We start from the raw sequence: 23,076 nt of genomic DNA, 5'->3' as shown, positions 1-23,076 counted from the left end.
TAATTTTTCTCTTTAAAAATCAAATCAGTTTTCATCGTTAGAAAATACAGTCCCTAAACATCAGCTTTTTGTTTTCATTGAGTACCGCCCTGTAAAAATACCGCTTATGGACAAATTATGCTTCAAATACCCAAGTATTGGAATCATGGGCCATGCTTCCTCACCATAACACTAAGAATGCCTCTGTTATGCCAATAATGCCCACCATTAAACCAGGGCTACCACTGTGCCACAGCTAGATGCCCAACATACATCAGTTATGGCCATTGTTATGGGAGAAGCGGTTGCCACTCTGTCAGGAATGGCTAAAAGCAGGCCAGTCATGCTCTTAATATGTCAGTAATGACAGCAAGTATGTAATAACTAGACTTGTATGCCCAAAATAGTCTGGACGAAAATATTATGGCTATAGCAGGATTATACCATGAATGGGCACAATTGCGTCAGAGATAATACTCTTCTGATGGAGACCAGCATACTTATTTGGCAGTCCTTGACGCTAGAAGTAGCTTTAAGGAATCAACACTGTTTATTTGGGAAGGACACAATGTCACACAACCACAAAAAAATGAATGTGATGCTTTTAATTTTCTCTGCCCTGGATGCATACTCTCTTCTCCTCAGCTCCTTGGTTGATCATGCTCCCAACTAACACATTTTCACTCTAGTTCTTGCAGTCACACCCTTTGGTGGGTCAGCCCTGATTACTACTGCTACTATTCTTTGATTTCACACACAGTGCGACTGATCGAGCAGGGCGGATAACCTTGCCAATCTCCTTCTTAGGTAGATTTAAAGTGGATAAAGATGGTTCTTGTGGCAGACCCACAAGCCAACGCTGCAGCTTCCACATGCTTCAACACTCTCTGCATACTCAGCAAGACCTTCAAATGGACCCTCTCCCCGAATCCAAGAAGACTGTCACCCAGGCACTCATCACCAGCAGGCTGGACTACGGGAACGCCCGCTGTGCCGGAATCAACAAATCTCTACTCCATAAACTTCAGACTGTCCAGAACGTCGCAGCGAGACTCATCCTCAGCATCCCACAACAAGACCACATTGCCCAGCATATACGAGCACTCCACTGGCTCCTCGTCAAAAAAAGTGACCTTCAAGCTGCTCACACACACCTATAAAGCCCTCCACAACATCGGACCCCAATACCTCAACAAAAGAATCTCCTACACCCCCAAAACAAACCTCCGCTCCGCTGACCATGCCTTGGCCAAAATCCCCTGGATCCACAGAACCAGAACAGGAGGCACACCTTTCTCTTACATCATGGCCAAGACCTAGAATGAACTCCCCCTCAGCATCAGATGAAGCTCCACACTGAAAGCATTCAGGAAGAGCCTCAAGACCTGGCTTTTCGATTGACCTGAGCTGCCCAAATCCCCCCACACACTCCCCCCAGCGCCTTGAGACCCTCACAGGTGATTAGAGTGCTCTATAACTCCCTGATTGATTGATTGGCCACCACAGTGTGTGTTTGAGTGTTATCAACAGGCCCTGCCATTGAATTGGCTGTCTGTAACTCTTAAGAGTAGTGAAATGAGCAGTGCTGCCTCCTTCTAATATATAAACAATCTCTGAGATTGGCTTGGTTTGGCCTCTGAGAGCTACTTTGAGGGTGCTGGTGAGCTACCAGTAGCTCCCGAGCTACTGGTTAGAGACCCCTGCTCTATACCCATTTGCTCAAGCTATTTTACTAGATAAAATATATATTATGTAATTTTTCTTTGTTATGCACCTCACTGGTCACTATTTGATACGACATGTCATCTTTGTTGAAGAGAAAAGGCTAAACGTATTTTAGTCCTCTTTCAATTTGTCTTTTAATCCCTTGGGGGTCATGATGTCTAATCTTTTGATCCAAATTGTTTCTCTTTGTGAGAGTAGCTTTGAGTAATTGCGACCTGGGATGTTCTCAAGGAACTCAATAGCTTGAAATCGCAGATGTGCTGTGGTATGTCTGAAATCAATCTAATGTAAAACCACATTTGAATTTGTAGTTTTGTTTCAAATCATACTTTTGTGATCGTGATTCTCATCTTCAACGTACTTTTCGTTTTTCCATTTTAAATTAATCTGCAAAGACATTTTATACAGTAGATTACATTGGAAGTATTAGAATCTGCTGTCAGTGTAAGTTTGACTTGTTCTCCTGTTCATGGATGTGTGATGTTTTAACTGATGAATGCATTTGTTCCACTACTTCATGCCTCCAGTCTGACAATCTGATTTCGCTATTGATAAGGTCAATAACTTTTAAATTCCAGGTTCTAGTATATGCAAAAAAATAGTTTCTTCTCAAATAAACCTCGAAATTCCGGTTCACTTTGTAACAGCTCCCATCGTTTATTTATTGTTCTTTTTATTGCTGTGGAAATTTCGGAAACAAAGACAACTTTATGTGATTGTGTTCAACTTTTTAGACAGAAGATCCTTCCTATTTACCGCCAGTACTCAGGATGTATACTAACATTTTTGGATATCGTCCAGTCATAAACCTGCCTTTGTTTTCTTCCTAGGTTTCTTTGCACCTAGTTGTGTCTGAAGTTATCCTTCTAATTCTCAAACTGAGTATAAGATAGATTCTCAATAAGACTGGGAGAATGAAAGCTTCAGCACAATAGGGAAGTGTAACATCCTCCATGTATCACTGTTTTTTCACAGATGCCCCTGAAGAAGGGATAAGGCCCCAAAATGCATTGGGAAAAGATACAAAGTCTTTATGTTTAAAGAAAATTGTTAATCCATATTGATTGTATGTAAAATTGATTGTCATTTGTTCAAAGAAGTGGACATTCTTGTCCATAAGATCAAGAGTGGTTTATGTATTAATGTACACACAAAACATGAATTCCGTGATGTTAATGGATTAAAAAAAAGAGAACATTGAAACAACTTTGTTTTTTATTGTATGACAAATTTGCAAGCAGTGCACACTGTATCCAAGTGACTAGCAGCACTTAGTAAAGTTAGAAAAGTAATCACTATACCATATTTTGAGATGAGGTTTGCTTTGTAAAGTAAGCACGTCTTTATTTGTGTGTTAGAAAACCTCTGGGATTATGTGGCTTTCTCCTTTCACATGTACCCCAGCCTGAGCTAAAGGTTCACTTTTTAAAATTATATAATACCCTTAAGATGCTCTCCGCGAAAGGAATAGTATTAAGAGTTAACAGAATTAGCAGCACTTTGTCACCCAAAGATTTATGGACAGGGTCTATATCAATCTACAGAAAAAGAGAATCCCACTAGTATTGGATATTCTGATAGTATAAACCACACTCATGTAGTCCCTCTCTACTCCCTCCAATATTCACTCACTGAACTTTTGTAATCTGCAAATATGTCTCCTTTATTATAAAAGTTTTTTTTATAATCATTAAAATCATTATCTTAAAACAACATCTACATAGCTTTGTATTTGATCACAAATAGATTCCCCTGCTAATAGAAATCTAATCTTTATTCCATCAAAGTTAAAAGTCAAAAGTTTGCTCGATGAATGCTAATAGCAGCGCACCCGTCTCCCACTTCTCTGTAACTTGTAGAGGTTCTACGTATGCATCTTTGCATTTTAGTGCAGTGCGGTGATGTGTACCATCACATTAAAAGGTGTAATTTTACCCCCCTATGGGTGGTACTTGCCAGGGCGGCGTGCGCACTCTCCAGCCTGCTGCCTCAGGCCGGTTTGGATAGTGGTGACCTGGTCAGCCCCGCCCGGACTCCACCTGCAGCACAGCCTCTGCAAAGATAGGATAATTACCTTGCTGTTTTGTAAATGATTTCTTGCCAGACTTTGACCTGTTCGAGCTTTGCGCCAGACTTTAGTTTAGTTGCATTCCCTGAATTTCACAGGTGAAAAGTGCTAGAACATTCAGGGCAGTTGTATTTTTTTTTTAAAATAATACCTCCGTCGCTGTATGTTACTAAACCCAACCGTATTGCAACGTATTATCAAATTATAACTGAACTGAATTTTAAGTAATCTTCTAACATTAACTGGTGTTGTGGCTTGATCGTATTTGGCCTTGCTTTGTACTGACATAATAACCGTGCTTGGCGAAACGCATTGGCTTCAATATTGTTTTTTTGTCGAATGCAACATTGTTGTTAAACTATGAAATCACTAATTGTTATACATGAATGTTATTTTCCTGGTTCTCTTTAACCTAAAGAAAATTCAAGCAGCCTTGAAAGCTGTTGTAGAGGCAGCGTTGGCTGTGTCCTGCTCTAGCTGCAGACCAGTGCTTAACACTTAACACTGCTGCCAATGAAAGCACCAACACCACTACTCACCATCACACTCCTACAAGACTATTCCATGCCACCCAAATCCACAAGAATGGCTTGAGTGCCAGGTATTAGTCATTTAGTCATTTTAATGTGAACTATATTATGAAATAACTAGTTGTGCTCTTCACTAAATTAGACAAACGTCGGCACAATGTGGCAGACTATCATAAGTGCCGGTGTTGACATTTAAGTGCCATGCTGAGAACTGGAAACCACCGGCTTAAATTAAGCACTGTCCAGGCCTCTTCCATGGGGGCTTTGTGTTCAACCTACCTCAGTCATGAAAGGGCCCGCCCTTATTTTAAAGCGTCTCTGATTGGCAGTGCTGAACGGACAATTGCCACCCTATTTGCCCCTGATATCCAAATGTGTGAAGTTGAAGCGGTTTTAAAATAACATTTTCCTTCTTCGAGCATTAGTTGAGAAATCAGGTGCTTTTCTGGTGAAAGCCTTCTGATGGAGAGAGTGATAGGCACATGGCATGCTTTCGTTTTAGCCATCCACTTATTGAAGCAGAAATGTAAGCTATTTCAGCCCCCTTGTGAGTGACGGCAGAGAGCTATAGACCTGCCCTCTTGGAGGTCACAGGCAGCAGTGAAGGGGTGACGCACTGACTGGCATCTGAGGCAGGCACGCAACACTCATTGGGCTCACCGCCCCCCCTTCCCCGTCGTGTGTGTGTTGGGCTGAGATTGCTTCGCGGGCTGTGGATCGTCTAATTGCTGCCGCACCCGAGTACTTCACAGGTCTTTAAAAGACCAATTACTTGTTATTGTTAATTGTTAATGTGGCTTTTGTTGTGTTTTCACCCCTTCGTACAGCCACTCTGCCTATGGCTGGAAGTATTAGCCCCTCCCCCCCGCAATCTTTTTCAGCCGCCTCCCCCCCCAATCTTTTTCAGCCGCCCCCCAAAAAAAATAATAGTTGCCCGCCTGATCCGATTTGAGGGTCCTTCATTTTTAACTGCCAAAGAGTGAGTCCGTTATAAAAGCCCACTGTCCAGCTCTCCCATTCAGCAGGCGTTGTCCCCAAATGTAAATCTACTTTGTGTCGTGAGTTGCACCCTTGCACAAATACCTTTTGCAAATTCCATTTTTCATGGAATAAATAAAAGCCTTTAAACGTTCAGCTTAAAATCTGAACGTATTCTATGGAAGTCCTTCCCAGGGTTCCGTAGCTTGGAAGCAGTGTCCCAATAGAAACGACTCCATTAACCCTACATGCCATGTCATTCTGCCCCAGTCAGCGTCGTGTCGTTTGCGGATGTTGAAATGGTCTATTGTGTACAGGACCACCACTGGGAGTGGGAAGAAAAGGTGTTCAGCAACAATTTGTGTTTCTTAGTCTTGAGTGAGCTTGTTGGGTCGCACTAATGTATGAATTCCCTGTCCTGATAAGGAGCCGAGTCCTGAAACGTTATTTGCCTGTATCTTTGTAAATAGATGTAGCTTCGTATCACTCTTGAATTATTTTCCTCACTGTCGATTTTGTTTTTGCGATAATCGGCCATTAGACATGTTGAACTCCATCCACTACATAAACTGTCTTGCTGGAATCATTTTTTTTAACTATCTATTTTTGTTTTGTCATGCTTGGTCTTTACACTAAAGGCTTTGCAAAGACATGAAATCACCACTAACCATAGGTACCAAGGTAAGCTTTCAGGCGCTAAGAGGTTTCTTCTCGGGTATTACATCCAGTCTTTTTTTGTACTGACTGCATTGGTAAATTACTGTTCTTTTCTTGTAGGAGCAAGTCGATGGGGGACGTCAATGAAGAGGAGGTGCCGGTGGTCCAGCAAGTAGTTTTTGAAGATTTGCAGAAAATAAAAAGCCAAATACAGGAGCAGGATCAGCAATGGCAAAGTGTACGTATTTCAGCCACGCTGCTTTATTTTGAATCTCGACTTACACATTGTGGTTTATACCTCCTCGTTGTGTGAGGGTATGCAGGATATACGCTTTATCGTAAGGATCGCCACTGCAGTGCGTAAGTGCCTTGAAATCCACATGAGAGACTGATGCCAATGACTGGTGCAAATGTTCTTTGCTATGCACTCTGATTGTTTCTGAGAATCTGGCCAACATGGCCAATCCCGGTTATGGCTGGTAATTATATATCCAAGGCACTGTTTCACCAGTGACCACCTGCTACTACTGCCTTTCTGCGCCGCTTTTCATGTCTAAATAAATCGACATAGGCCCTGCTCGCTTTACATAACTCATAACTGAGCTTTAAAAGACCAATATCCGTAGATTGCCATTTCTACCCCTTTTTGCCGATGTCGGGGTACAACCTAAAAACCAAAGCAAACGCAGCATTTCAAGATCATTTTATATATATTCACGCATTTGTGGCTCTCCTGGCTTCCTATCATGCACTGAAATTTCCATTCTGGTCTTCTTGGCACAGATGGTTCCATGTATCTGGCATTGCTGATGAAATGACATACTGTTCATGGTTTCTGCTCATCCTACACAAGTGACTGGATTGCCTTCCCTGCCTTCCTTTGACTCGTCATCCCAGGAACCCCTTTTATGCAGGGCCCCTGAATGTGTCCGTCAGAGGCGCAGGTCCTTCTGTGTAGAGGCCCAGGTTTGCATTTCAGAATGGCCCCTTTTCATGAGAATCCGGTTTCATGGCTGCCTCCCAACTTCCCTGATAGTTGTTGCCTTTAAAGCAGAAGCAACGGCGCATATCTGTTTCCAAATTGTTCCCTAGTTAATGGTTATTAAACTGGAAAGAGATTGAAAGCATTTTCAACCTTTAAAAATATAGGCTTGTTGTTGTAATGTAAAATCGCAGTATTGGATACACGCATCATTTTTCAGGGTTTTCTTCTAGATAAGGGGCTGCTATAAATATATTCAGTAGATGTTGCAACGTGTTTGCTTTTGAAAGCCCACACGATTCCTTAGACTTTGGACCTAATCGCACCCTTGACTTCTGATCCAGTATATTAAGTTATAAAACTCTGCCATTGTGGGCTATTTCGAGATTTGACGCGCATAGACATTCCAGAACTCGGACCTTTGCCCTTTGCAGCAAAGCAGCCCCGCCTCCTGCCTTTATATCTTGTGCGATCTTTATGACAAATCGCTCTATTATTACTGCTGAAATTGATCCCTTGCCTTTCCCAAAGTAAGTCCTAAAAGTTCAGCCTCTGTTTTTAGATTTGGCCTAGGGAAGGCTTTAGCTGCCTCGCTGACCTGATCTGTAAAAAATAAAAATCATAAATATAAAATACATACATGTATATAAACAAAGAGGGCATTTGGGTATGCCCTCATCATCCTTTAGTCTGTCATTCACATTTTGCTTTCACCTACCACAGCACTCAGCCACAGCAGTCAGTCCGTCCCCTTCAGACACTGACTCTCCTGCACAGAAATTGGATGCATTTTTGCTATTCATATGTGTGTATCTGCCTAATTAGTGTACATCAGTCCTAGGGCTGGTGGGCTAATATATTGCAATTTTTTGTTTTTTTAAATTTTTGCATACTTTATTGTTTTGTATTTATTTAGTCATCCCAGTGTGCTGAAACTACGCCTTCAAGTTGTAGTAATTCAAGAGCAAGAGCGCACTTTCTCTGTGCCACTAATAATTAGATTTTCTTGTGATGTGCATTAAAACGAACGCACATTTTTATATTTATTGCAAGTGCACTTGGCTGGCAGGAAGCACCCATACTTTTCCATGAAAATGATATGCCATTGTTACTTTTTTAAATTAAACCGTTTTATGCAACCATGGAGCCACCATCCTTAGGTGCCGTCAAGTTTTTGTTTATGGTTTATGCTTGCATTAAAAAAAAAATCAAACTAGCTTACCAAGATCAAATTAATTTTATTTGCCAATGTTTGTTTAAATAATTGAATATGTCATCAAGCTTTTAAAAGGGCTCTCTATTGTGGGCTATGTATTCTTAGTGGCTAAGGGTAATTTTCAGTAATTGAGAAAGAAAGCAATCTCTGGCGAAAGTGAGATCAGATGTATAAAAACCGGAAATTGGCTTGGCAGCTCTTTGCTCAAACTCCTAATGTATGCGTCTAGTATGCAATAATATGTTGGAGAAATGGTGCATGATGGGTAGACCTTTAAGACTCACCATAGATGACACAGATCTTAGGTTTATATTATCTGATCCAGCTACCAACGTTGGTTGTAGTGTAACAAGTCTGTAGTGAAACCAAGAGAAACGGGAGTGCTGCCATATGTATGAATATGGATTTATATAGGGCAAATCTGGATATTACGCATTTGATAAGTATTAGAACTCTGTACTGTAGAGTGTGTGTACATTATGGAAAGGGAATGAGTATTGGAAATGAGACACTGGTTTGAGATGAGTTTGCATGACAAGTAGTCTAATGGCATCTGTGGTTGGGAGACCCTGTGTGGGGAGAGGGGACAAGACATGGCAGCTCTTCAGATAGCTTGGTTGATCAACAAGTCCCATGTTGAGAAAGTGTTCCTTAACTAGCAGGGCTTTAAGTGTACTTCTGAAGAACATGATGGATCGAGCCTGGTGAACTGTGATTATTAAGGTATTTCATGTCTTCTGGGCAGGCTGATAAACAGAAAAGAGAAAGTTATTTTACACATGTGCACATGTCTACTAAGATCTCACCTGTGGTATTTCATCCAATTCTGGCGACCATATCTAAAGACATAATTTACAAGTTCCTACTTGAGCTACCAAAATAGTGATTAGTTCAACCTAAATGTCATGAGATGGATCACTATTTGAAGTATCCGCAAAATCTTATATGACTCAGAAGAAAGGAGTTAGCCCCATATATTTCTGAGGAGGATATTAATGTTATGTTTACCACAAAAATAAACACTATAGAGGACTGCAGCAGAGCATATGTAGTGTTTTTCAAAAAAGAGCAAAACTAGTGAAATTACCACTCTTTAACCTTGATTGCCATACAATAAAAAATACAGTAACACACAATGCAATTCGTGGAAGAGGATAACAGTTTAAAACGAAATCCAACATTCAAACGATTAGAAGCAACCACGGAAGTGTTAGGCAGACTTCGAAAGATGCACTTGGGTAAATGGTCAGAGCTTTGACTGTGATAAATATTAATCTGTATCTAGGGTTATCATACAATCACAGTCATACAAAGTTGGTTAGTAGAGAACTGCTCTGTCTTTTTGCCTCATATTCACCAAAATCTATTTAATCCATCGAAAACTAAAGGATGTGACATTGCTTGACCTTTAACCCCAATCTTAGGCCATTTTACACTTGTTTTAAACAGTCTTTCCAGAAAATGTAACATTGCTGCACGTTAATCAATGTGATCCAGAAAATTAATACACAGGATCTAATTAATAAAACTATGTCTGTATGCATATTTATATTTAACATTTTAGTTTTCAGCTTCGGTAAATCACGGGTTGGAAGCAACAGCACAGGGATCATTAATGGTTAGATAAACCTAGGGTACAATAGTGGACGTTGAATTAGATTGAACTTGTCAAAATACATACAGTACCACTAGATTTGCCAGGTGGTATATAGAGTCAATGTACATTATTCCTTCACATGTTAAATACTTAGTTCTGTCTTACCAGAATATTAAATAGGACATTCACACACCTGATAATGTTTTACAGAGGTTTATTAATAGTGGCCAAAGACTAAAATGTTTAACGTGGAGAGACATTAGTAGCGCAGGTAGCATGGCACTAAATTGATGACGTTCATATCGACATACATTAGTATTGCCTCCCCTACACATCTTATTGTCTAGATATTCCTTACAGTGTAGGGTTTAGGTTGATGTAGTGGATGCAGTATTATTTTCTTGCAGTATAGCACATGTGATATAGTAGGGGTACACCATGTAGCCTAATTTCTTTAATACTCAAAAAGTATAATCTTCAAATACTTTATAGCTTTACTATCATATTAAGGGCATTGGTTTTTCCAATTTTAGTGCAGTGTACCAGCAGGTGGGACAACAATCATGTTTTTCAGATTGGTACTGGTATATTTTGGAGAAGGCAGGCACTTCATGATGGAAGCTAAACTAGATTGATAAGCATCAGGTGGAACAGCAGGAAATATGGTTTGACAGTTGTTATTATGAAACTCTATAACCATAGGAGTGGTAGAAACAAAAACAAAGGATTCAAAAAGCATGCTGCACACTTTGGGAATGTTGATGTGCTGTGAGGAATGAACAGGAATGCTGCAGACATTACCGGAATGGACATGCTGAGTTATCCATGTTTGCTGCAGAAATGTCTAACTTATTTCTTTCCTGCATTCTATAGATTTTCCAACTTAAAATATAGAACACAGTCTTAAGGTAAATTCTTGGAGTAGTAAAACTGCCATATTTAAAAGCATTGTTTGTCATGCACGAGTTATATCTGCCTGTGAGAAAGTGGCCTGCTGTGCTCTAGCTACTAATACAGGCCACAGAACTGAGCTAGTTCAGCTTAAAGTTTCTTGGTTCACCTTTGGCATCAAGGCGATCTGAGCATGAAAGCCTTACGCATAAAAATGTGTTCGATGTTATGTGTAATATCACATCTAAACAATACAGTTAAATAATGTAAAGACCCAAAACATGCAGTTAAAAAGACTAGGATTTACGAAGCAAAATACCCCAGTTGTAAAAAATTAGATCTTTGGATTAAAATTAATGGCAAGAACTAAATAAAATAAATAAAGTTATTTCTTTATTTAATTGTCTTAGCCCGTAGGGAAATATGTAAACTATGGGTGAGCACTATTGTTCCGACATATGTAGATTGGATTAGGGCAATTAGGCATACTCTTAGTTTGGATAGTATTGCATGGAAGAGAAGGAAGCTTTTTTGTACTCCCTGTATTATTTGGCTAGATGGATTATAACAACTTTGTCCAATGATTAGGCCTTTTTGCAGAATGATCCACCCTAAGATCAGTCTAAGGGTCTGGTAAATTGGGAGACTGAGCTGACTGTTCACATGGTGGTACCGTGAGATTTATACTGGGTGTCTGCAGAAAGAGTCTCCATAAAGATTCTCGGTATAATCAATACTGAAAATATCTTTATTGGCGTATGAGGACAAAAAAAAAAAAACTAAAATGATTAGAAATAAAGGGCAACATTAAAAATGAAGCAAAAAGAACATAGTGACATCATTGTAAGGGCCTGATTACGAGTTTGTTGGACGGGTTACTCCATCACAAACGTGACGGATAGCCCATCCGCCTTATTACAAGTTCCATTATGTTAATTTGGATATAATGGAACTCTTAATACGGCGGATGGGATATCCATCACATTTGTGATGGAGTAACCCATCCACCAAACTCGTTATAATGACCTAAGTGTCCACGGGACAGCCTAATTGCATTTAGATTAAAAATTAAAGACAAACCAGTCAGCCACAGGGTTGGTCCACACAGGCAATTATAGCTGAGGCCCTACCATTTGACTTAGATACACACCGATCCTCTTGGGGATTGTGTATAAAAGTTTCAAACTGTGTTAAAAGTTTTTGAAATCTTCTAATATTTCAGGGTGAGCTCTTGTATGCTCAGATCATTTTGCTAAATGTTTGGGTAGACCCCAAAAGAACTATAAAAAATTCAAACAAGCAGGTGAAAAATCTACTTCCTGGACCTGGAATAAGTTTTAGCTAAATAGTTTTTCTAGGATCCATGACTCCAAATCCAAAGAAACTGGGGAAATTACCAACATAGACGATTTCCTCTGAGTGCTCCTTTTGTTGCAGAACACAGAAGTAGATAAGCACAGAACAACCTATGTCTTAAAGAGAAGCAGCAATGTTTCAGCAATTTTATTGCATTGTTCAGTATTTCGCCAACTGGTGGATCGAGAAACTAATAGTGGAGAGATGTAATGACCTGCTGAGGTTAGGCACCTAAATTCAAAAGCATAATTAAATTCATACTGTTGAGAATGAAGGGGATTGGTCAAGAGCCCTGCAAACCTAGTTTACAGGATCAGAGCCGTAGAGGTTTATAAATTCTACCTAAGATGCATATAAACAGACTGAGTAGAATGTGCACTATTATATTGAGTTGGTCAACTATTGGAACATTTTTTGAACAAATGTAGTCTTTTCCTCCCATATGTAACTGCCCTCTTATTGAAATCAGGGATGGAATGTTCTTGTTCTTCTTCATGAGTCAAAAATAGTTCCAGGCATGACCTCTGTGGATCCTGCCCACTGCCATAGCAGGGCACTATACACCAAGTGTGCAGCTGTCTCTAGAGACTAATGCAAGGTGGCTAGTCTTGAAACCTCCCTGGATCCCCTCATCTCCTCTGTCACGGTTGGAGTCCTAACTTGACACAAAGTTACTTCAATGTGAGAGAACCAGATTTTTGGAACTGCAGAGTGGTGTGGGAGTGGCGCATACCCTGCTTACCACACCTCTCCTAAGTGGGCACCTTCAGAGAACCTCAAGTGGTTGGCATGCATGATATTATAGCTTTCTTCTTTGCAGTTAAGCAATTTTTTTCTCCATTCTCAATTATTTTTAAAGTCAGTTATAAGTGAACAGTGCAGTCCACTTGCTTTCAAAATCGTTTTCGTCTGCCACATTCCTCCTCACCTTCAAGTGACATCTTTTGCCCAACAGAAAATGTTCCTCCCAACCATCTCTCTAACCTTCCTCTTCTTTTTAAAGATGGTCCCACTCGGCCACTCGCTAAGCAACAAAAAATCTCCTTTACCATATAGTGCCTTAGCATGCCAGGCTCAGCCTAGGTTGATTACTGCTCATTGCATCACACACCTCGTTTCCTCGTTCTGCGGTGGCAGTCAGTCCTTGTTGTGGGAAACATGAATTACCTTTAAGGTGCCTTCCTGCTGCGAGGTATGTTTCTAGAACATGTAGTCATTGCGTGAGACATGAAAGGTGCCACAAGAAGGAGACTATAGTCCTCATTGGGGGCAGGTTACTCCCAATGTGGGCATCCTGATGAATGGTCCTTACACATTTTTAGTCAGTGATGCCCCATGCCACTCCCTTGACATGCTGGCATCTTAAAAGCACTTCAGTTTAAGTAGAGACTTTGAATTTAAAGTGCAAAGTAGGTGAGGACAATCTGCCAGGTTATCGTACAGAGGCGCTTTCAAGGTTTGTTTTTTGAACTATGCAATCACTACATTCACGGTGAAGGCTTCCTTTGCAACAGAGCTATGCTGCTTTGTGCGTGATTGCATTTCCTATCTGACAGGTGGACTTCATCTTGGCTTGTTTGTGGTAATGTTGAGAGTGGTAGGCTTCATAGTCAGAGCATCTGCGTAAAATCCACTTCACAGCTTGAGGGTATGGGGCGGGTTAGAGGGGAGACTAATCGATATAAAGAGTGGTCTGGGATACATATTGTGCCAGAGGTCAGTAGAGCTCGGTTGACTGTTTCCCTACAACGATGTGGATAGTGTAAATTGGCTGTTGAGATGCATGTTTTTGATGCGGGTGGGTTCGTGTTATTTCTCAAGCGTGCCTTTAGGGTATAATAAGCTTTGCCCGATAAATAAAGAATGCTCCTAGGGCAAGGTAAAGCAGTGGCAACACTGGACAGACTGTACTTTGGAGGCGCGCAGTGGATTAAATGCTTCTGAAGAAAAAAGACAGTAGTACAGCAGCTGGAATTCAGGTCGGAATTCATGTCCTGTGCTCTGTGTAACGTGATGCCCTGGGATATTCTGAGCACCTGTGGCTTCCACAGAGGGCTGGAGAAAGTGAGCTCTCTGGGCCAGTGAGTGACATTGTGCCTCTTGCTTTAGGATCTCGCCAAATGGAAAAACAGACGGAAGAGCTTCACCTCAGACTTGCAAAAGAAGAAGGAAGAGCGGGAAGATATTGAGAAGAAAGTGTCTGAGAGGTCGGAGAGATCGACCAAAACATTCTCGGAAATGCAGAAGGAAAGGTAAGAGGGGTTTTACTTGCATGTAGCTCACTGTGACAGATGGATGTAGCCTGTGTCCCGCCTGACTGCATTGCATAATATTACTGCTAGACTTAGTTTTTGCTCACGAAAGTACTATTCAGAGCTGAAAGAACATGGAAAGCCATATTTAACTCGATAATGGAATTTACATTTACTTTCTGAAATGAGAGGCATTTTGTCAAAGAATCTATTATCGAAGATAAAGATCGAACAGGTGAATTTATGAAATACATGTCACAATGGTTGAAAGAGGGGTATTTTCATTTGTAGACAACAAATATATATATATTTCCTACCATTCATTTAAAAACATGTATTTTAAGAATGTATATTTCAATGAGAAACCTTTTGAAATGCGCAAAGTGTATTTTTGTGGCCGTTTGAAAAAGCTATTTGTCGTTTAACGCTGTAGGTATTTTTAGTGAGTTAGGTGGAATATTTTTCTTGGATGGAAATAATCTGTAGATTTATAAGAGTTCCAGTCTACCTAACACGCTAGAGGTAGAATTCGAAACTTTCCAAATTAATTGCTTTTTCTGCATGTTTCCCAATCCTGCTGGCAAAATTGCACTGTATTTTTGGGTGCCACAGACAAAAGCTCTGCTCGTTTCCTTTATCACGTGGCGCTTAGTAGCACTGTACTAATGCGGATACATTTTTAGCTTGTATGCGTAATTAGTGTAATTTTCTAATGTTTCTTTCGATTTTTTTAAAAATAAAACTCTGTTGTGAATGTAAAATGCGTGCTGGACTGAAAATTTGGTACACTCCTCTTGAGAGATATTAAAGAAGTATGTTAGGGAAACTAAAGATAGGCTTTAATGTCTAGAATTATATATGAGTAACATTGAATAACAGTGATCTTTTTCACCGAGTAGTTCTGAGTGATATCAAGTAAAAACACAAGAGTATAGCTCGATTTGTCTATAATGATACATAGGAAACCAAGATGAAAAACATACCGGTTATTCACTGTTACCCAGCTGTCATTTTATTGTATTGTTATATAGCTTTTACCTATCCTGTGTGGGGCCTTTAAGTGCTAGCCTGCATGAGCAGAATGCTCTGCCATGCAGGGTATATGGTGGGAAGGGTGATGTCTTTGTTTTAGATTCACTGTGGGAAGTTTTACTATGTCATGTTTGATTACAACAGAGTTGCGCTTATCGTCTTTTGGAATGCAGCACTTAAGTGTGTGGTGGATGGAGAGGTGTTTGAGTTGAACTCGCAGTTTGATTTGCATTAAGCTGGCAGCTTCGAGAAGCTTTCTAGGTCCATTCTTTATGATAATAGTCAACATAGCTAGTTACTGCGCAGGGTTGTAAATTGATACTTTTATAGCGCACTACTCACCCGCAAGGGTCTCAAGGCGCTTGTACGAATACCGCTGTGGAACCCATCCTGGCTTTCCCTGTGAGGCGTCCACTCCTGGGCACCCCCAAGGTGGAGGCCAGGCATCCTTAGCGTTGTGGGGGCTGTTGTGGAGATTAAGCAAGCTATTGCCCAGAGTTGCAGAGTGGGACTCCATGATTGGAATAGGCACCGAGGCGAGAATTATCAGGTCCGTGGAATTTTTGAGACCAAGACCCGCCGAGGCGGGGAATTAAACCCTGGTCCCGGGCTAGACCTCTGCATCAGGGTCTGCCGCTCTAACCATTGAGCCACACTTCTCAGTGGTCCTCTTCATTATTTTGTTTAAAGGTTTATTGCCCTCAGAAGGCATGGTTGGAGAGACGAATGGAGAGATTTGTTCAATGTTCGTTCTTATCGTCACCCACGTCTGATTGTCATTGCGCAATGCAAAGAAGCAGTTATAGTATATAGCTAGTGCGTCCTCCAGTGGTGGACTAGATTAAAGTCTGCTGATTGGTCAGCAGTATGTGGAAGCGGTCTACAGTTAATTCATGCCTGTTCAATTGGTAATGGCTGGTTAAAGGGTTGGCACAGTACTGGGTGATGGACAAAACCATTAGCAGATTTGTCTTCTGTGAGTGTAAGAGATTAAGCAGTATAAGGGAGTGTTAGAAATGGGGGTCTCTAGTTGGCAATGGTTTACACCTTTGTCCAAATAGGAACCCTTACTTCTAGTCCGGGTAAGGGGCTACACTTCTAAAATAACCCCTGCTCACCCCCTTGGTAGCTTGGCATGAGCAGCTAGGGTTATCTCAGAGGCAGTGTGTAAATAATTTGTGAACACATACAGTAATACAGTGAAAATACTACAAATGGACACCACACCAGTTTAGAAAAGTAAGTAATCTTTACTAGACTTAAAACAAGACCAAACGACAAAAATCCACAATACTGTATCAAAAATGACTTTAAAATGGTAGAATTAGCTTAACTCAATGTAGATGGTAAATGCAACACTTTACTCTCAAAGTACCTTGGATGCGTCACGCAATACAAACAAAAGGGTCGTAGGGAAGGTGATGCGTCAGTTCCTTACTGCAGCGGAGGGGCGGTGATGTCGGTTCCTTACTGGAGAGGAGGTGATGCGTCGGTTTCATACTGCGTTCCCGTTACAATGCGACAGGATGGCGCTGCGATGCGACAGTCCGGTGCGATGTGACAAAATGTCGTATTTGAAGCGATGTGACAACGTGGATGCAATGCATGCACACCCGATGGCCGTGCGGCAAAATTGATGAACTTTAGAGCCGCAACAGGCCCTGCGACACGCTTCTCCGGTGATGCAACGGTGACATCTGCGGCAGCGGCGGCACACTTCCCCGGCGATGTGACAGCAACTGCTGTGGTGGCAACACGCTTCTCCTCGTTGCGTCGCGCTTCTAGCTCCCAGCGACACGCAGTCTCTCAGAGGGCCCAAACAGCAGGCACCTCACTGCAAGCAGAGTTCCCAGCAAGGGAATTCAGGGGGAGCTGGTGGTGAAGTCTTTGTGTCCCTGAGACTTCAGAACAGGAGGCAAGCTCAGTCACAAGCCCTTGGAGATCTTCCTCAAGATAGTAAAAGTTCACACAAAGTTCCTTTTCTCCTTTCCTTGGTAATAAAGTAACAACTGTAGGCCAACCCCAACATCAAACAGCACAGGGCAGTCATCTTCCGTCAGCTTCTCTGGTTCTTCTCCTTGGCAAAGGTTCGTCTTGATTCCCAGAAGTGATCTAAAGTTCTGGGGTCTGGGCCCCAATATTTATACTACAAAATCCTTTGTCCTCTGAAGGCAGAGGGTGCCTGTGCCCAGACAAAGCCCGCTCTGTCTTCCTGGGTGCAGCGTCCTGGCAGGGGGTGGTGCCAGCATTGTTTGAGAGCAGACCTGGCCCAGGTAGCTGAAAGGAAATCTCTTCCTCCTACTCTCTATTCTATGAGGGCTCCGGTCAGTTGAAGGAAATCTCCGCCCTCTACTCTCTATTCAATGCAGGTCCTATTCCGCCCAGCCCTGACCCATCAGCCTGCTGGAGCCAAGGCCCTCTCCAGCCCCCTATCACTCACAAACTAGACATGGAATCCACAAACCTAACAGACATGCTGGAGGGTTAGGCAAGAAAATACCTTCTTTCTAGAAGTGGTATTTTCAAACACAGAATGTAAAAATCACCCTCACTAAAAGATGTATTTTAACATTCTGAGTTTAGGCATACTAAACTCGAATTTCTACTTTGTTCCCTGTGTCAGTTAGGATTATAAGATGTTCTAATCAAACTGTCCGTTCTGGCCTATGGGAGCAGGTAGCCTTGCAATAGTAAAAAATGATCTTGGCTGTAATTCACTATCAGGACATGTCACACACATTAGGGCATGACCTACCTTTCACATACAGTGCACTTTGCCCACAGGTGTACCGTGGGCCTACCTTAGGGGTGACTAAGATGTAGAAAAGGGAAGGTTTAGGGACTGGCAAGTGTGTGCACTTGCCAAGTTGACACAGCAGTCCCAGACTGCACACAGGCTCTGCAATGGCAGGCCTGAGCCATATTTTACATGCTGCTTCTGTGGGTGGCACAACCAGTGCTGCAAGCCCACCAGCAGCATTTGATTTGCAGGCCCTGGGCACACATGGTGTACTGTACTAGGGTCTGACAAGTAAATAAAATAAGCCAATCATTGAGTCACTAATCCATTACAACAATTTACAATGAGAGCATATGCACTGTAGCACTGAACAGCAGTAAAAAAGTGCACAGAGTCCTAAAATCACCAACAATATGTCAGAAAAAATACAGAAGGAAGGCAAAAAGTTCAGGGATGAGCCTGTAAAAAGGACCAAGTCCAACAGGCCGTCATTATGCAGCGTGTAGAAACTGCAATCTGCTGCTGACCACTGTGTGTTGTATGTGTATTAGTACATTCCAGAAGGGTTATATGTGAATTTATATTACTATAAATTTCCCAGGCTAGTCATGGGTGAGCCCTTCATAACTACCCTGAATATAGAAAGTAGTATACTATTCTATATGTGTAGACTGTAGACTGTAAACTGTTGATTGTTCTGAACCTGCTTTTCAACATCTGTGCGGGGCAGAGGAGTCATGGTGGAGCCATACACACCATGACCTCTCTTTCCTCATCTGCTTGACCTGTGCAACACTTGGTTTATTGCCACCCATCCCCTCCATCCACTCAGCCTACCCTTCCCACCTAAAGTGTGCTCTCTGCTGTCCATTGGAGCAGAGAGCTAGTGCTCCGCTGACCAGCTGCCTGAGAGACCAGTGTTGGAACCGGCACTGTCTGGTTGACCGAAGGGATCCCCAGCCCGGGAGACGGCACTGCTCTCGTCAAGGGCAGGTGATTACACACACTGTACAACCCATGCTCACCCTTGGGTAGCTTGGCACTGAGCAGTCCGGTGTCTTTCAAAAGCAATGTGTAAAGCAAGAGCACAGTACGCATACACAATATATGTTCTGCACAACACGAGAGAGACTCCATACTTGATGAGAAATGTTGTTTATATTCAACGCACACATTAAAATAATGCTATATGAATATCATGAAATCTTGGGCATGAATCACACTTGCCAATATTACTGGCAGTATTAGGCCCAGTTCGTATTCATCAGATCTCGATAATCTGCACATATGGGAAAAGTCCAATTCCAATCCCCCCCTCCCCACAGCACCCTTATGCTGTATGACACATTGTCCACCCCTCACAATCCTTATAATGCTATGTCACACGGCTATCAGGTGTACCCTGGGCTACAACGATATGAGTAATATATACATAAACTGAATTATAACACTGTTAGCAGCAGAAGGCCACGCAGATAAATCCAATGTTGAGCGGTAAAGTGCTTTTGGCATGAGAACCACTTAGAAACCTACCAGTGTCATGAAGCACAGGCGGCTCACACACTGTCACTGCCACACAAGCTCCCTTTACACTTCTATGCAATGTGACAGGTACCAGCCCAATCCATATGGGCACTTGCACTCACATACGCACACAACACCCTAATGTGGAGCCACTGATGTAAATCAGGTCCATAGGTCACACACTGCAGAACCCGTGTCTCCAAACCTCCCGCCACCCTCTGATTCACCCCTGATGTCTCAGACATCCCGGATGAAAGTTTACCATTCCCTCCCTCCAGACACAAGGGCACTCATTACTGAGGTCACACCTCATCTGGGTCCCCGAAAAGCAGTTGGGGATAGACAGTAAGCATAAACAAGAGGTAGATGTAAACAAATGGGGTCTTGGCGCCACTCAGGAAGTTCACCAACAAGTTGCGAAGCAGAAACTGGCTGAGAGCAACAATTCAATACAAACAGGGGTCCACCAAGGCCTTTTTTCCCCAGTCCAGTTCTGTGAAGCATGGGGGGAGGTTGGGTCACACAGTCTCTTGACCTGCTCCCAAACCGTCTCGGAAGCGTCCCTCCAGCCGAGTCAATTCCTCTCACTCATACCTGGTACCACGAAGTCTTCAAAAGGGCTAGATGGGGGATGGCAGTTGGTCCACCATGATGGGGCCAGTGAGGGAACAAGTAGTGAATGGGGAACAACACACATGGTAATCTCTCGGCATGAGGAGGCACCCCGTTGGTTATATGATGATCTGTGTTGTGCCCTGACAATCTGTGGCGGGCAAGCGCTTTCACTTGATAAAAACCCTCAAAAAATATCTAGATCTACTTCCTGTTACTGCCAGGAAAACAGTCGCAGCAGCACTAATCCTGTCAGGTCTAGATTACTGCAACAGCCTTTATGCAGGAGCAAAAAAGGCTGTTCTGAAAAGACTACAAATAGTCCAAAACGCCGCAGCTCGGCTGCTACTAAAACTACCTAGGGGGGGTCCTCTTCTGTAGCAGCCCTCAGAACACTGTATTGACTGCCCATACGTAAAAGGATTCTTTAACATTTTTTAATAATCATCTCCTAGGCCATCGGGGCAATAGGACCAAAAAATCTAAGGTCCAGAATCTTCTGGTCATCCTCTGAAAACCTTCTAGCACCCCCCTCCCCCCCGCCCCCCACACCCCCTTGCTCCTTTAACCTGACATCCAGAGGGGGAAGGTCAATGGCAGTCCTTGGAAAAAAAGCCTGGAATAGCTTTCCCACTCAGCTGAGACTGCCGCAGTCTGAACCTATGTTGTAAACACTCTTAAAAACCTGGATCTTCACTGCCCCAGATCATACTGTGCTATCTCTCATCTGATCCCTTCTCTCTCATGTGCTTACTAAGTTCTTTACCTCAGATTTCTATGCTTTCCGCCAGCGCCAAAATGCTCCTTGGAGTGAACGTTGCACTTTATAAATGCTTACATTCATTCTGACAATCTGGGCAAAGGGTCTGGTGCATGACCTGATGAGTCACCCCAGAAACTTTGGGTTCAACAAAGTAGATTTGCGATTCTGTACCTCCCTGGAAATTAGGCACTAGGTCCGGCACACCTTGATGTCGGTTGTACCAGAACGTTCCGGTCACACAGACAGATGCAAATCCAGCCGTGCCTCATTTGATAGAATGAGCCTGCAATGGTTGGGCACCCCACATCTGAGGGTTGCAACCTGTGAATTGACACCGCACACAATGAGCATGCAGTCGGTGTGGCAGATGAGAGAAATTCTGCACAGTCGATTAAGCGGGCTACGTTGGATTCCGAAACCGGTGAATCCGCTCACCACTAAGACGATTATGCGTGCAGAGGCCCCATAGTACAGGAACCACTTCGCCCTAGATGCGGGAAACTTCTTGAGCTCTGCACTAGGCACTCCTGACTCCAGGCACAATATTGTAGTTCCAAGCTCACACCACGCTGCCCAGCTTTCAGCAGGCGATGTGTGCATTTAGAGGGCACCGCTCTCCAGATGTTACCGGCAGATGGTGGGTGCCCCTCGTAGCAGATCTTTGCTTTACCTGAGACCTCAGAGAGCACAGGAGACCACACAACTGGTCATTGGGAGCCCACTTTAGGGTGCCACACGTCAGCAGGCCATTGGCCCAAGCCAGCCACTGTTGAGGAAGGCACACAGTCCTTTCCACATGCATTGATCCTCTATGTGCACAACAGTCTTCTGGCAATGTGCACCTTGTAGACCAGGTTCTCTGGTACTGCATCCCCACAAGCGGATCTTTCCTCATGGTGGGGTGGCACTGGATAGCTATACCCCATTGAGCCTTTGAAGTTGGCGGAAGTTTCAAAGGTTAGTTCTTTGAACCTCAGATGTGTGCTTTAAATTTCCATCCTGTCTGCCATGAGATAGCGGAATGCAGATTGATATCTTTATGCAGGCCGTAATACGGCCCCAGAGGCCAGGTGTCACAATCTCTACACCCCATATATTACCCTAGGCCCGCAAATGGCAGAGGTCAGCATGCCCAATGGTCTATGGCTGTCACTGGGGAATGCCCAGATATGCTCTGTGAGCCTCCATTGTTGACCGGTGCAAAATATCATGGCACAAAATGTTTGATGCATAAAAATGTGCACCTTCCATTAGTGGCATTTCCACTGATTATATGCCAAGCCCGCCACTACCATTGGAACAGGTTTAGTCTAGTGAATCCATCGAAAGGAAACATGTGGCTGCACCACTGCAATCCCTTATTGCAGCTTGAGATACCAGTGACACCTTCCCCATGCTAACTTACGGGAAGTGCAAGCCTCATGGGTAGGGGAACCCTCGTGTGTCTTCCTACCTAGGCAGCGAACACCTGTATTGGAAGGTGCGTGCACTTTCACACTGCAGTACAGTGGGAAAGAGCCCTAAGGCTCTACAGGAGAACCAGCCCGCACACTGACTTGCCATGGCAGGTCGGCGACCTTGGTTTACAGGGCACCCGTGGTGTACCTGCACTGACAACTGGCGGCCCGTCTTGGCAGGCTGGTGGCAGGGGTATAGAAACATCACTGGTACAAGGGCTCATGACGACTGGCATTAGCAGTCCAGGCACAGGCCCAGCACAACAATGGTGCTAGCGCACCCACTTTTTGTCATGACAGGTGCACAGTCCTTTTCACCCCCTCAGCTAAATGCCGCTTTCTCCAGAATGTAGGAAGAATGCATGCCCTTCCCCACATCACTCGCAGTTGGCAAGGGCTCCAGCACTATGGCCGCAAAAGGACCTCAGCAGCCTCTGGAGGTGTCCCATAGAGGAGAACTGACCTCCGAAGTAGGGGGATCACACCTAGGTTTTCTCCCCTGTTCAGGCAGCAAACCCGCTCTGGTCCCCACCCAGCCACTCGCCTACCACGAGCTTCACCCCTCTGGCAATATCCTAGGGCCACTCCAGTGGTAGGGGAGACCCCCACCGGGTTAGCTTACCTGTGACGTGGCCAAAATGAGTAGGAGACAGAATAGGCCAGCGAGTCCTACAGGGCATAATCAGTGCCATGTCCCCTGACTTGCTAATGCCATAC

General features: G+C 43.2%; 1 protein-coding gene across 22 annotated transcripts in view; it reads left to right on the top strand.

The window, feature by feature from the left end:
* Positions 1–23,076, top strand: part of LMO7 (LIM domain 7) — a 501,535-nt gene that overhangs the window by 385,607 nt on the left and 92,852 nt on the right. For all 22 annotated transcript variants that reach the window (XM_086934883.1, XM_086934880.1, XM_086934882.1 and 19 more), the window contains 2 exons: positions 6,058–6,175; positions 14,089–14,231. In XM_086934883.1, coding sequence (XP_086791009.1) covers positions 6,058–6,175; positions 14,089–14,231 — 261 coding nt within the window. The remainder of the gene's footprint in view (positions 1–6,057; positions 6,176–14,088; positions 14,232–23,076) is intronic.

This window comes from Lissotriton vulgaris, chromosome 8, assembly GCF_964263255.1.
Source record: "Lissotriton vulgaris chromosome 8, aLisVul1.2, whole genome shotgun sequence".
NCBI classification, from domain to species: Eukaryota; Metazoa; Chordata; class Amphibia; order Caudata; family Salamandridae; genus Lissotriton; species Lissotriton vulgaris.
This window is presented reverse-complemented; position numbering and strand designations above follow the sequence as displayed.